The sequence below is a fragment of the Hydractinia symbiolongicarpus genome, chromosome 4, assembly GCF_029227915.1.
Source record: "Hydractinia symbiolongicarpus strain clone_291-10 chromosome 4, HSymV2.1, whole genome shotgun sequence".
Lineage (NCBI taxonomy): Eukaryota > Metazoa > Cnidaria > Hydrozoa > Anthoathecata > Hydractiniidae > Hydractinia > Hydractinia symbiolongicarpus.
In genome coordinates, this window is record NC_079878.1 from 22,972,455 (window position 1) to 22,986,274 (window position 13,820).

The window sequence follows — 13,820 nt, forward strand, 5'->3', positions numbered from 1 at the left end:
ATTTTTAAGAAAAAACTATTTTTCAAATTTTTATTTTAAAAATTGTGGTTCTTTTGAGATCGAAACGTGTCTAGAGATAGATGTATGTTATTACTATATTTTTAATAACTTCTAAAATGGAAAGTAGTTCACGTAATGCAGTGGACAACCCAAGTGAAAATATTCACTACAATTTAAAAAAAGGTGAATTAGAAAAAGGGGACAAAGCATAGCACTAGAGTGGTAGAAATCTTTGAAATCAATCGCTAAATTAGCAAAACCTGTAAAAGAGATGTTTGAAACCTTATTTTTAAGCCCAATATTGTAAGATGACAGCCTGAGAGTTCATGACTGCAAGACTAATGTTCATCTTTTATTATTTGTTTCTTTTTTTTTAAGAAATTAATTTCTAAACTTGAAATTGATGCTGATCAAATTGAAGATATGTTTCTTCTTGGTGAAGATTTGCAGGAAAAATTAAGCTCTTCTGGTTCATTAAATGTATCATCAAAACTGGAGAGCATTGATGTATTAAAAAGATCACTATCTGAGGATTTAAACCATCAATTAATCGAACTTAATGGCAGTCTGCAACGATGGAATAAATTTACAAAGGCACAAGAAGAGTTTGAGACATGGATTTCAAATGTGGAAGCACGCTTGGATGAAACCTCTTCTGCTGATATACAACTTGACACGCCCCTTAAGTTGCAGGTATATATATCTACATGCTGTATTTTATGCGTCTTACTTGTTATGTTGTATTATTTTTAGAAAAAGGAGTGCAGCTATGACTTTCCATAAATTTAATTTTTTAGTTTTATAAAGCTTTACAATTTGAGCTTTAAGTTTTTCATTTTTATTTATTTTATATTGTACACTCTCTGGTACTTTTTAGAACATAACAAATGAAGTGGTTACTCAACATAGTGAACTTGAAACAATAAACAGTATTTGCAATGAGTTGACTGATAGTCGACATGAAAAACGTGCAATGGATTTAAAAAACCAGGTGTGTAAATTAAACGAGCGTTGGGATAAACTTTACCAACGCAGTAAATTAAAAGAAAAAACATCTCAAACAATGTTGTCTATGTGGTACAGTTATAAAGATAAATTAAAAGCAACCCACCTGTGGTATGATGAAGTAGATAACAAGTTAAATGTGAAAAAATGCGAGAACAGTAATGGATTAAATGAAAGGATTAAAACTTTTGAGGTAAGTTTGTTGTAGAGTAACTTTTTCTGGAAGTGAGTTTATATAAAATATGTTTTATTGACATTTTATCCATAACGGCGTGACTTAAAAATATATTTTCTTATTACGACGTTGCTTTATTATTTAACTTCTGTGGAAATATTTGGATATTTCCAAGTTAGGCAAACCTAAAATATTGCGATGCGTGAATTTTTCACCATTGTACATTTACCTTTGGTGAGATACGTTACGTTTCAACATGACTACATCTTTTTCATATAAATTAATTTAGACTATGGCTGCAGATTGTGCTCAAAAGAAAGCTAATTTAGAAGATCTAATATGGAAGGGTTCCCAGCTGCCCCTAAAATTTAAGTTTGCTTCTCGTACAGAAATAAAAAACGAATTAAAAGATATTGACAACAAATCCAAAAGCGTCACAGAAAGTGTTTCCTTCCTTTGTAAAGAACATAAGTCTGTCTTGAGTAATTTTGTCGACATAAATTTGAAGTGTGATAATCTGAATGCTTGGTTTGAAAGTTGTCAAGGTGTCTTGGTTGATTTCAAAGACCATTATTTTGAAAAAGATCTTGGTGCGTTAAGCAAACTAGAACAAGAGGTGAAGGTGAGACTTTTCTATTTTTACATGACTTCAGTTGAAAAAATATTTACGTGTTATTTATTTAAAATTTGTATTAAAACTTTTATATGTAGCATTTTGATATTCTTTTTTTTTGTTAAAAATTAACACCTAATAAGATTAATTATGCCAGATTAAATTTTATAATTTTTTCGCTATTTTTGAAAAATTAAGTCTGTATGAAATATTTTTTGGTGAAAGTAGGTCTTTGCAAAAATTAATATTAAGTTTAAAAGGATTCCTCTTTCAATAGTCAAACTTTTAATAGTAAAATTAATTTATATTCTTTAGACATGTATATCTGATTGTTCATCAAAAAGAGACCTTCTTATGTCGTTGCAGTCTAATGCACTAAACTTTGAAATCAAATCCAAAAGCATCTTTCACTTGCCCAATTCATTTGGAAAAAAAATTGAAGGAATGAAAGTAAAGTTAACCACACTGGAGAATGAGTTTCCACAAATGTTACACCAAATAAGTGTTGATATTAAACATTGGAAAGAGTTTATTGACAAATTGGAAAGGATGGAGGAGTATTTAAGAGATAGAGATACAATATCACATCTACCCAAGGCTATAACAACTGAAGAAATTTCTAAACAGTTGAAACTTGTGGAGGTAACTATAAATGCCCAGGATTACTTTTATCACTTATTTTGATAATATTTTAACATTTTTTGTTTAAGAAATGCATTAAGACACCGAAGATTCCAACAAGTTGATTACTTATCCTAAACAGCTTGTAGGTAAAGAAAAAATGAAGAAAGGTTTTTCTAAAAAAATGTAAAAAAATGTTTACTAGATGGTTACAGCAACAACAATGAAATCAAAACAAGGTGTCATGTCTAACTCTACGCATCTTCATTTTTGCGAAGTAAAAAAAATATATATTTTCGACAACTTCAAAGTTTTGGACAAAATATGAATGTTTTTTGTTTCTTAAAAAAGCATTATTTTGATGCATAATAAGTTTCGTGCAGAACTTTTTGCATGTAAATTCTGTACCAAATATTAAACTATAACAAAGGTTTCTTCACGAATGCATGAAAATTAGTATGCACAAAATTACTTTGCAAGAAAAATAGTATGTACAACATTACGATGCAAGAAAATTAGTATGCACAACATTACTATGCATGAAAATTAGTATGCACAACATGGCTTTGCAAGAAAATTAGTATTCACAACATTACTATGCATGAAAATTAGTATGCACAACATTACTGTGCAAGAAAATTAGTATGCACAACATTGCTTTGCAAGAAAATTAGTATGCACAACATTACTATGCATGAAAATTAGTATGCACAACATTACTGTTCAAGAAAATTAGTACGCACAACATTAATGTGCAAGAAAATTAGTATGCACAACATTACTTTGCAAGAAAATTAGTATTCACAACATTACTGTGCAAGAAAATTAGTATGCACAACATTACTTTGCAAGAAAATTAGTATGCACAACATTACTTTGCATGAAAATTAGTATGCACAACATTAATGGGCAAGAAAATTAGTATGCACAACATTAATGTGCAAGAAAATTAGTATGTACATCATTACTGTGCCAGAAAATTAGTATGCACAACATTGCTTTGCATGAAAATTAGTATTCACAACATTACTTTGCAAGAAAATTAGTATGCACAACATTACTTTGCATGAAAATTAGTATTCACAACATTACTGTGCAAGAAAATTAGTATGCACAACATTAATGTGCAAGAAAATTAGTATGCACAACATTACTTTGCAAGAAAATTAGTATTCACAACATTACTGTGCAAGAAAATTAGTATGCACAACATTACTATGCATGAAAATTAGTATTCACAACATTACTGTGCAAGAAAATTAGTATGCACAAATTGCTTTGCAAGAAAATTAGTATGCACAACATTACTATGCATGAAAATTAGTATGCACAACATTACTCTGCAAGAAAATTAGTATGCCCAACATTGCTTTGCAAGAAAATTAGTATGCACAACATTGCTTTGCAAGAAAATTAGTGTGCACAACATTACTTTGCAAGAAAATTAGTATGTACATCATTACTGTGCCAGAAAATTAGTATGCACAACATTACTATGCAAGAAAATTAGTATGCACAACATTGCTTTGCAAGAAAATTAGTATGCACAACATTACTATGCAAGAAAATTAGTACAAATAAGGTAAACTGTCACTAAGTTTCAGCATTGCATACACTTGTAAACTCTCTGAGCATATATGTATGTAATTATCAACCTATCTTCTTACACTCAAAATAGTTTCTTTTTGTACTTTGTTCCTTATCTAGCCTTTGCAAATTGTTAAATCCCAAATGGGAATTTGATCAAGGTAATGAAATCTTTTTTCTTCATAATTTCTATAAAAAAGTTTCATTTTTTAGAGTAAACATAGTTAGCTTTTCTAGTGAATTGGAATTTCAGGATAAATTTAAATTGGGAAATAGCTGTTTAACAACTGCTAAGAAGGCTGGATTATACCATGCTTTGTTAGCCTGTCAAATTTACTCCAGGGAAATTGATTTCTTTTAAATTTTGATATTTTGTAGGAACTGCAAGTAGATTTAGACGCACATTATTTCCAGTTTGAAGATGTTGTGAGAACAAGTGGTAATCGTCTTGGTTCTACTTATGACAACACAGAACTGACGAGAAAGCTTACTTTTATTACAGGTAAAAATTAGCAGTAAAGAAATGCATGCAAAAAGCTAACTACTATATGGAAAGAATTTATTTATATATTTTTCGTCTTTTCAATAAATACATTCAAATCATCTAATTTTTGGTATTTTTTTATTAGATACTTGGTATAAACTTACAAAGCTTGCATCAGAACAATATCAACTGCTTGCCTTATCACAACACTACACTCAATCATCAGAAGAAATTGTGAAATACTTGGAGACTATTGAGCAAAAATTAGAAGGAGATATTCCACAATCTGTTCAGAACAAAATGAAAGAACAAAATAAAAAGGCGAAGGTGAGAATTTGCACATCATCACATACTTAATCACATAAGAGGCATGCATGTGTTTTTTTGTGTATTATTAGATCACTAAATATAAACAATGATTTAAATTCTTCAGGTTCTTCTTAAACATCTCCAAGAAAAAGTTCAATCTCTCACTTCACCTGATGCTGCATGTGTGCCTACTACATCAAACGAAGAAGATGAAATTCATGAAAACGTTCCATTTGAAGATAAAATTTCTCAGTTGAACAAAGAGTGGAATAACGTTATGGCTGATATTCAGATTAGTCGAGCAAAGAATGAAGAGATCGCTAAGAAGTGGTGGGATTTTTCAAGGTCAAAGAAACGGATTGTTCGTTGGATGAAGAAAAAAGAGGAAGACGCACAAAAGAATAATTCTGATGCAAGCTTTGAAGAGGTTATGGAAAATGTAAACAAGTACAAAGTCAGTGAATTTTTTAAATTTGTGTTTTTGTATATATTTTTCTCAACTATTGTTCTGCATAATATACATAGGATTGGGCTCAAGGTTCAAATATACCAAGGATAGTACCTGAAATTACAATACCGCAGGAGTGTTGACTAGAAATTCTGTATTAAAGTAGTATTCTCTTGTCCAGAGAATTTAAAGCCACATAGTCATAGACATGAAAAAAACAAAGGTAGTGTATCTAAATTTTTTCACTCACAAAAGTTTCTTTTGTACAAAATGATGTGGCTGCGTAAATAAGCTGGACAATAATTGGTAACATTGAATTTTTTTTTTCTGGTAATTTGAATGTTGGTTTGAAACTTATTTTGATTATTATGAACCATTATTAGAATGATTCCAACAAAAAACTGCATTAGAATTTTTGTGTTTTTTTAAAAATATTACTGAATTATTATTTAAAAATTGTCCTAACCTAGGAACTACTTGAAAGAATTGAAATACACAAACAAGACATAGAGACTTTAATTCAGAGTGCAGATGATCTTCTTGAGGATGAAGACAAAGAAGAGGGTTTTCTGAAAGATGTAACAAAAAGATTTGAAAATCTTGAACTTCTAGTGAATGAGCGCCACGCATACTACTCTTCCTTGATCAATAAATGGAAGAAGTTTATTGATCGAAAAAAGAAACTGAAGGATGTTATGAAAGCATCAAAAGTATTGTCAAGTTTTAACCATTTCGCATCACTTAAAGACATTAAAGATGCGACAAAAGAGTGCGAGGTATGAAGTAGAGTATTTAAATGTTTCTTTGTTTATTCGAAGGTAAAACGTTACTGAAAGATAAAGGAAAATTCTTATTTATTTTTAAAAAAAGAAATTTTTTTTTGTCAAAACGGAATTAATTTATGCTATTGATATTGATGGAAAAAGTTGTGTTATAAACATTGTTAATTTTTCGCTAATTGCTAATTGTTACAAAATGACCTGATCAAAAGTAAAATGTTATGTCATGATTTTGAAAGTGTTAACCAAATGGCTGTAGTTTCTCATCAAAGATAATTAATCAAGTCTCAAAGATATCTAGCGTACGTCTTCACGTCTTATTTCTTGGAAATGTTATTAGAAATAACACATAAAGTATTTACTTTGCACTTTGAGGTCTTTGTGCAAAGAGGGTCAGGTATAGTTAAGCAGTAGCTTGATAACATAAGTACCTATGGCTCTATAAGCATCATAGAAACTTGGCATATAACAACAGTTACAGTGCACCTACTTAAGAAGCATTTTGGTCAAATATTACCTATGTCATCTACCTTTTAGGCTATCGTGGAACAACTTAATGATCTACAAGCTATAATAACTGATAAAGATGACTTCGAAGAGTCTAAGGAGTTTAAAACAAATGTTTCGAATCAAATAATGATTGTCAAAGAAGCTGGCAGTGCTTTAAATATTGTAGCGGACAAGATGAATTCGGTAAAAGAATCTCATACCGAATGTCAGCAATGGATGAATGATATCAAAGGGTTACATAATGAAAACATAACTAACAAACAAAGGGAATGTATTCAAGTAAGAGCTCTACTTTTGTCGCATTTAACACTGGACCAGATACTGTGGCGACACATAAAAATTTGAATTTACTTTTAACATAACACTGCTATGTTGTTATTATTTTCGGAAGATTTTGTTGCTCACAGTTTAATTTTTAAGAGTTCTTCAGAATAAAGGTTATTGTTGTTGATGATTTTTATCCGTGTTGTTGATTTACTATAAGAAATGACATGGAGTAACAATTTCTTTCAAAAAGTAAATTATGTGACAGAAATTTATGTGACAGAAAACTGACAGTTCTTTGTGTGATGGAAAAATTCGAAATAGATAAAAAAACAAATAAATTCTTAACTTCTTAACAATAAACTGAAAATTTATTGTTGTTTGACTTTCTGACACTTGTATTTCATCATTTAATATATTAGAAAGAAAGTGATTTATCAAAAACCAACCTTTCTAATTCTTGTGGGCATTCAACAATTGCCACCCCAATTTCCAACATGTTACCAAAGCAGGCATGGCAAATAATATAGAATGTTGGTAATTCTTTGCTGACATAATAACATTTGAATTAGAAAGTCAGTGATCACTGTTGCCAAATTTGCTTTTCCCTTATAAGGCATAATGGTTAAAATTAACATTGGAAACTAATACATAGTTAATTTTTCACTCTTCTAGAAAGAATTCAATACCAAAATAAAGTTGCTGGAAGATTGCAATGATGTGGCAAAGGAAGTGTTTAGCACTCATGGAAATGTCATATCAAACGATATCTTAGCAAAACCATTACAACAAATGCAAAATGATTTAAAAGAAATTGGAGAAACGTTTAAAATTCCAATTAAAAAAATTGAAATTATTGACTGCAGTTCTGCCAGTATGGAGAATCAATCTCCTTTGACTTTTATGGATTCGTTAAAAAGATTACTGGAAGAAAATCAGAAATTTGGAAAACCGCTTGATCATAAGAGTCAGGAAATAAATGAAATGGCCGGTCCTGGTTTGAATAGTGATGATAATCAGAATGAAATCATTCCTATCATTCAAGTTGAGTGCTATGATCAACCAGACACAATACTTAATGAAGAAGGTACACTTAACGATATAAACACTCAAATAGATGAATTATGTTATCATCAGGAGGATACTGTTGCAGAAAGTACAATGAAATTGTCAAAATTGAAGGTAAGAATTTGCAGTGTTAGATAGGTAGGAAGGCTAAGTTTGTTTGTTCAAGATTTAGTACCAGAAACGATTCTTAATCCTCTTTGCTTTTAACTTTTGAATTTTCTCTCTAATGTTTGTTATTTAGGAAATTGATAAGAAACTAGGACACATACAGGTTGAGAAAGTAGCAGATTTAGATCCAAACGTACAAGTTAATAATCTCTTGGAGAAGTTAAATGATTCTATACAAACGCAGGAAGCTTTTGTTGCTTGTGTTGAAAGTTTTGATGAAGCTAAAGAGGAATGGATGGAGTGGTTCCTATTGGCTAAAAACGAATTAACTAAATGCAAACAAACATCTGAAACTGTTGAGAACATGAGTGACCGTTTAGAATCCACACAGGTAATTGTTGCTTGAAATGCTGTATTTAGTAATTTGAACTAAAAATTTTACTGAAATGTAATCACAACATCTCTGGGTGGTCTTTTAGGGTTTGTTGGATGACATGGAAAGCAACGACAATTTAATCAGTAAAGTGTATGAAAGAGGCGAGGAATTGTTACAAGGAGTGCAGGGCCAGTTCAAGGTATCTTACGAGTGCATGCAATTAATTTTAATTTTTTCTGGTGTAATTTGAAATTAATTATTCATAAATTATGTTACATTTTTATAATAATTTCTCCTCAAGTTTTTAAGGTGGAAGTAAATAATGGATTTTTAATAGATGCTTTATCAATGTAACAGTAAACATTTCAGAATTTTTTTGCGTAGATGATTATGCTTTACTTTTGTGAAAACCATGATATTAATTGTTGTATCAATTCGATTTTTGTTATGTTGGCAAATAGTTACTGACCTAAACTTCAATGAATCTAAGTTAAAGTACTGACATGAATTAATGAGGTTATGTATGATGCACAAAGGTTGATCTACAGCTCACAGTTAATTTTTAACTGCTAATAATCAAATTAAAAGACATTATGTTTTTGTCTTTAAATTCTAGCTTGATATTGAAAATGTGTTATGTACTTATGAGCAAGAGTGGGCCGCCTTTTGTACTGAAGTTGAAGATACACGCAGTTTAATTGATGGTAATGTAAGTAAATGGATAGAGTTCAATCAGAGTTATTGTAGTCTAAAGAGCATTCTGGTGGATATGCAAAATATTTTGGAGCAGGATGATCAGGATAAAATTGACCATGAAAACATTGAAAACGCAATCGCCCGTTGTCAGGTAAATTTCTTTATAATTGCTGTTACCAGAAGATCAAGGGTGTAATCAAATACATAATTTTAAATGATTCAATATTTGACGAAACTGAAGATTAAATTTATTAAATAATTAAATAACAAATATCAAAATAATAAAAATAAATCTTATCTTATCTAAAGTTGTGTGTGAAGGTAGGGACCACAAGACATTACTACTTCTTATGTATCTGCATCCTCAAAAAGATCATCAGTGCTTAGAAATAATATTATTTTGCAAATTCTGTCAGACAATGTTACAAATCCAATGATTTATTTAAAGATCCTAAATTTTAAATAATTAGTATATATATTGACATTGACATATAAATAAGTTCTTTCATTGTTCGATCCAGTTTGTATTAAATATTTGCTTCGATATTTTGAGTTTTAATGAGAAAACACAGCAAACAAAGAAATTCTTTTCATTTAGAAGATTTTATTTCTTTAAATACAAGATTAATATGTTTACCATTAATCTCGTTTTATTTTCACATTGTTGACATTCATTCTGAAAGCGTGTAGTGTTTTTCAAAAAATAGTAAGCTTATTACAAGCCTTCAATTCTCATAATGTTTTTGCAAATTTGTTGGGAAAGATTTATATAAGGTATATAAATGTCTTTCAGGCAATGTGTCATAGCGTAAAGAATAAAGATGCTCGCATTATCCAGCTGAATGTATTAAGAGAAGAATTGATTACCTTTACCAGTCCAGAGGCTACTTTACATTCATCATATGAATTTATAAAAACATTTTATGAAAACTTGCTATCAAAACTTGCACTAAAAGACAAAGATTTGCACTATGTGAAAGAAGAGATTGCTTCATTAGATCAGAAATTGGATAGTTATGTCATGGCAATGGGGCAAGAAAATGATGTACTTGATGAATGCTTATGTGCACCTCAATCATATGATACTGATGTTGTTGATGGTTTCTTGCACAAAATTAAGGTAAGTTTGTCACTTATTTTGGTTTATGTAATATTTTCCATTTAATTTTTTAAATCGATTTAAACATGGCATTTATTTATTATACAAATTTTCAGGGCTTTCACACACAGTGATCATTCTTTTCTGGTGTCATATATAAAAAACACTTTGTACATGATCATGGCGTGGTGAAGCTAGCAAGGATTTGTATACTAAAGAAGTTTGTTGTAGACAATGTGTTTTTACTGAATTCCAACAAGTGTAAATTAAAAGAATATAACATTTTCCTTTCATTTAAAGATAATTAACTCCTATATATACGGAGGTGTGGCACTCAAGTGCTAAAATATGCTGATATCAGTAGCAAATATCTGAAAATCATAAGGCAGAACCACATTTTTACAAAATTACCCAGGGTTCCTCGACATTGTGCATAATTTTGGCTAGCGCTGAAACTTGTGACCGACACGCGTTTGGAAGCTAAGGGATGGTGGTTTAGAACTTAAGACATGCAAAGAAATGCCATGAGTAGTGCAAGAGAAAGAAGAGGAATTCTTAAGTAATTTTTTTTCATTGGATTTCCAAGAATTTGAGTACCCCGCAATGAGAAGTAAAGAACAGAAACGCCTTTCTGATGTCTGATGATGAGGGATGGTCACATCTGGATAATATTTATTTTGTGATTTTAAGCTACCTAGCCAGTACCATGCCAGCACTCCAGGGCACATTTGTTATTAAATTTTTAAGTAATAAAGTACAAGAGCTAAATGTATTATTTTTATGTAGCTAGCTGCACAAAAGATTTTTCAAGGCATTCTGTCATTTTAAATAAAAATAGCTAGCTAGTTATTTGGACCTCCCATAACAGTGAACAGTCAAGAGTTGAGTATATAGCTAGTTAGGTATGCAAGACATTGCATGTTGGTAAACATATTTTCACGACAAACTGAAACCTATATTTTATAAATAAAGTTCTGTATATACTCAGGTTTCTTTTATCGAACGGGAACCTATTTTTCATAAATAATTTTGTAAATTTTCTGGTTTCTTTTATGAAATAACAAATTTTGGGAAAGTATAGCCAGAAGTAAAATTCGCTTGAAGAGGGAAGACCTAAAGTCTCCAGGTTAAGACTTAGTAAAGCGTAAACTGTTTAACACGGAGGACACTTAGTGTAATGTGTTACAAATCCAGTGGAGCGCTTATACCATTAAAGGTATAATATCTTTTTCATAAACCAACATTCATAGGACTTATGATAAAGATAAAGCCTATTGTTACTTCTGCTAATCCAAATAGACAAAAAAATAACTTTCTAACCACTTTGTATTTATGCAGCATAAAATTTAGATTATGTATTTAGCACATTCCCACTTTCTCTGAAGTGGATAAGGTATTTGGTCCTAAACTTGGGACATATTTTATCTGTTTGAATTATTTTTAATCCTGAGAATCACTTTGAATGTTTTCTGCACACATGGCTTGTCACAATTGATATGCTGTCAAAAACAGTTTATCGGCGTCTCCAAAAATGGATAAATTCAAGAACTCAGAAACTATGATAGTAGTAAAAAAAATCCAAGTGGTCTAAAAACATGTAATACTAAGTTTCAAGTCATTATTTTCATTTTTACTGAAGTAATAGGACTTTTACTTAGTATAGTTTTTCATACCGCTGACACCAAAATGGCTGCAGGGACTAATCGGTTTGAAATTAATTTATAATATTTTAATAACAACCTTTTTCTCCTTATGTGTTTTTATTTTCCTGCAAAAGTTGTTGCATAGCTTATGTATTAACATTAGGATAAGGACGAAAAAGTTTCTGTGGGACATGGGTTTAAAACCTTAAAATTTCCAGCGAGATGTTTGAAAACTAATGAATGACAAAATCGCAAAAGTTTATCTTGTTAATGTAAAAGTAATCCACATGAAAAAAGTTTCTGATGTTTTTATGAAGAAATCTTCCATATTAGCCATATGGGGTAACTTGATGAACAATGAATTTTCCTGCAGGTGTTCTCAAATATGTGTAGTATAATTTTAAAAAATGTGATGTAATTTTCCTCTTCAAGTTTTGACAATAGCAAAAAAGTTTAATATTCAAACTTGACCTTTTACTGAGTATTAAGTAATAAATGCTAGTTTAATCCTAAATCTAACTATAGGGTAGCTAAGCTACCTGTAAGAACAACATCAAACAACATCAAGGCTGTTCTCTTTTGTAAACAAAACCAGTGGTATTTTTGTAATAAGTAGCAAATTTTATGTGTGGATTTCTTGCGCTTACGAGTGTAACGAAAGGGCCCTGTACGTAAATTCTAAAACTTTATGTCATTGGGTCACTCTTTACCAATGACACCACGTAACAAAGGAAAACCATGCTTTGCTATTTCCCGTAACCAATACCGAGATTTGTTTGTATATATATCAGAATTAATTATCTTTAAACTAATAAAAGCCATACTTACTTTGTCATGTAACAATATTTTATTTTTACAACCTAACTCTTACCTCACACAATAAAGTAGAATTTACTAATTGCCTAATAGGTTAGCAGCGACAATATGCAAGGACTGTTGGTAAATATATCAGAATTGGAAGATAACCTTGTAAATTTGTACAGCTATCTGAGTGAGGCTTCAAAATATCAGGTTATATCCAAAGTGAATACAGTGAAGGAAAAGTGCGAGTATATTTTTCAAAGTTTATCAAACGAATCTACAAAGAATAGAGAATTACATAAAGCACTTTCATTGTTTGAAGCTTGCAAAAAAGAATGTGAGGGTGTTTTGAAATTGATTGAAATTGATAAAGTAAACAATGAGGACCAACTTGGAGATCTCCTTGATATACTTGAGGTGTGAATTTTATGCATGTTCTCAATATTTATTGCTTGTTTGTTTGTATGTTATTATGTTCTGTTTGTTGCCTTGTTTCTTGGTTTGTTTATTGTATGGGTTTACTGTTTCTTTTTTTTAAATGTGCCTTGTCATCGTAGGAAAAAGATAAAGAATTGGAGTTGATATCATCTAACTTTCTAAATGCTGATGAATTAGCAAGCATTAATCCAGAAGTAAAAATGAACTTGCTTGCTCAGCATAAAGAACACAAAGAGGGATGTAGAAAGGTTATTAACAGTAAAAAAATGGAAGTCAATAAAAGAATAGTTACAAATGCTGACATTACAGAGAATTTACAAGGCTCACAGAATTGGCTGACTGAATTTTTAAATATGGTAAAATCTCCTGATATTTATGAGAATTGCAAGACGTTAGATGAATTGTGTGAAGTTTACCAGGTAACCATATGAAACAATAATAATTTTTAGCTATCTACAGATTTATTTTTTGACTTTGTGCATCTTACGTTTTATTTTATTGATTTGTCGGACAAAATAAATTGTCTTAGCAGGGCCATAAATATTTGCATATGAATCAAGATAAAACTTTTAACTGTTATTTTTGCTAATTTTAAAAAGTTATTGAATAAAGTTATTCTTTAAAGAAATAGTTGTTGTACTTAATCACTAGCTACAAAGTTCAATGTACCATTGTTTTACACATAACCTCTAGTCACAGACATCGTTACAACTAATTTTCTTATAGTTTGAACAGTTAAACTTGAAAGTTAATGCTGAAGAGATACATAAATAGACTTCAGCTGATTTAATTTTTA

At 30.3% G+C, this 13,820-nt stretch overlaps 1 protein-coding gene across 3 annotated transcripts in view; it reads left to right on the plus strand.

The window, feature by feature from the left end:
• The window catches only part of LOC130641897 (nesprin-1-like), a 65,478-nt gene that overhangs the window by 18,353 nt on the left and 33,305 nt on the right, over positions 1–13,820 (plus strand). For all 3 annotated transcript variants that reach the window (XM_057448910.1, XM_057448911.1, XM_057448912.1), the window contains 16 exons: positions 379–693; positions 878–1,198; positions 1,470–1,802; positions 2,109–2,435; positions 4,380–4,503; positions 4,631–4,812; positions 4,919–5,248; positions 5,713–6,018; positions 6,559–6,810; positions 7,471–7,977; positions 8,105–8,362; positions 8,451–8,546; positions 8,964–9,194; positions 9,837–10,163; positions 12,695–13,003; positions 13,144–13,443. In XM_057448910.1, the coding sequence (XP_057304893.1) occupies positions 379–693; positions 878–1,198; positions 1,470–1,802; positions 2,109–2,435; positions 4,380–4,503; positions 4,631–4,812; positions 4,919–5,248; positions 5,713–6,018; positions 6,559–6,810; positions 7,471–7,977; positions 8,105–8,362; positions 8,451–8,546; positions 8,964–9,194; positions 9,837–10,163; positions 12,695–13,003; positions 13,144–13,443 (4,518 nt within the window). The remainder of the gene's footprint in view (positions 1–378; positions 694–877; positions 1,199–1,469; positions 1,803–2,108; positions 2,436–4,379; positions 4,504–4,630; positions 4,813–4,918; positions 5,249–5,712; positions 6,019–6,558; positions 6,811–7,470; positions 7,978–8,104; positions 8,363–8,450; positions 8,547–8,963; positions 9,195–9,836; positions 10,164–12,694; positions 13,004–13,143; positions 13,444–13,820) is intronic.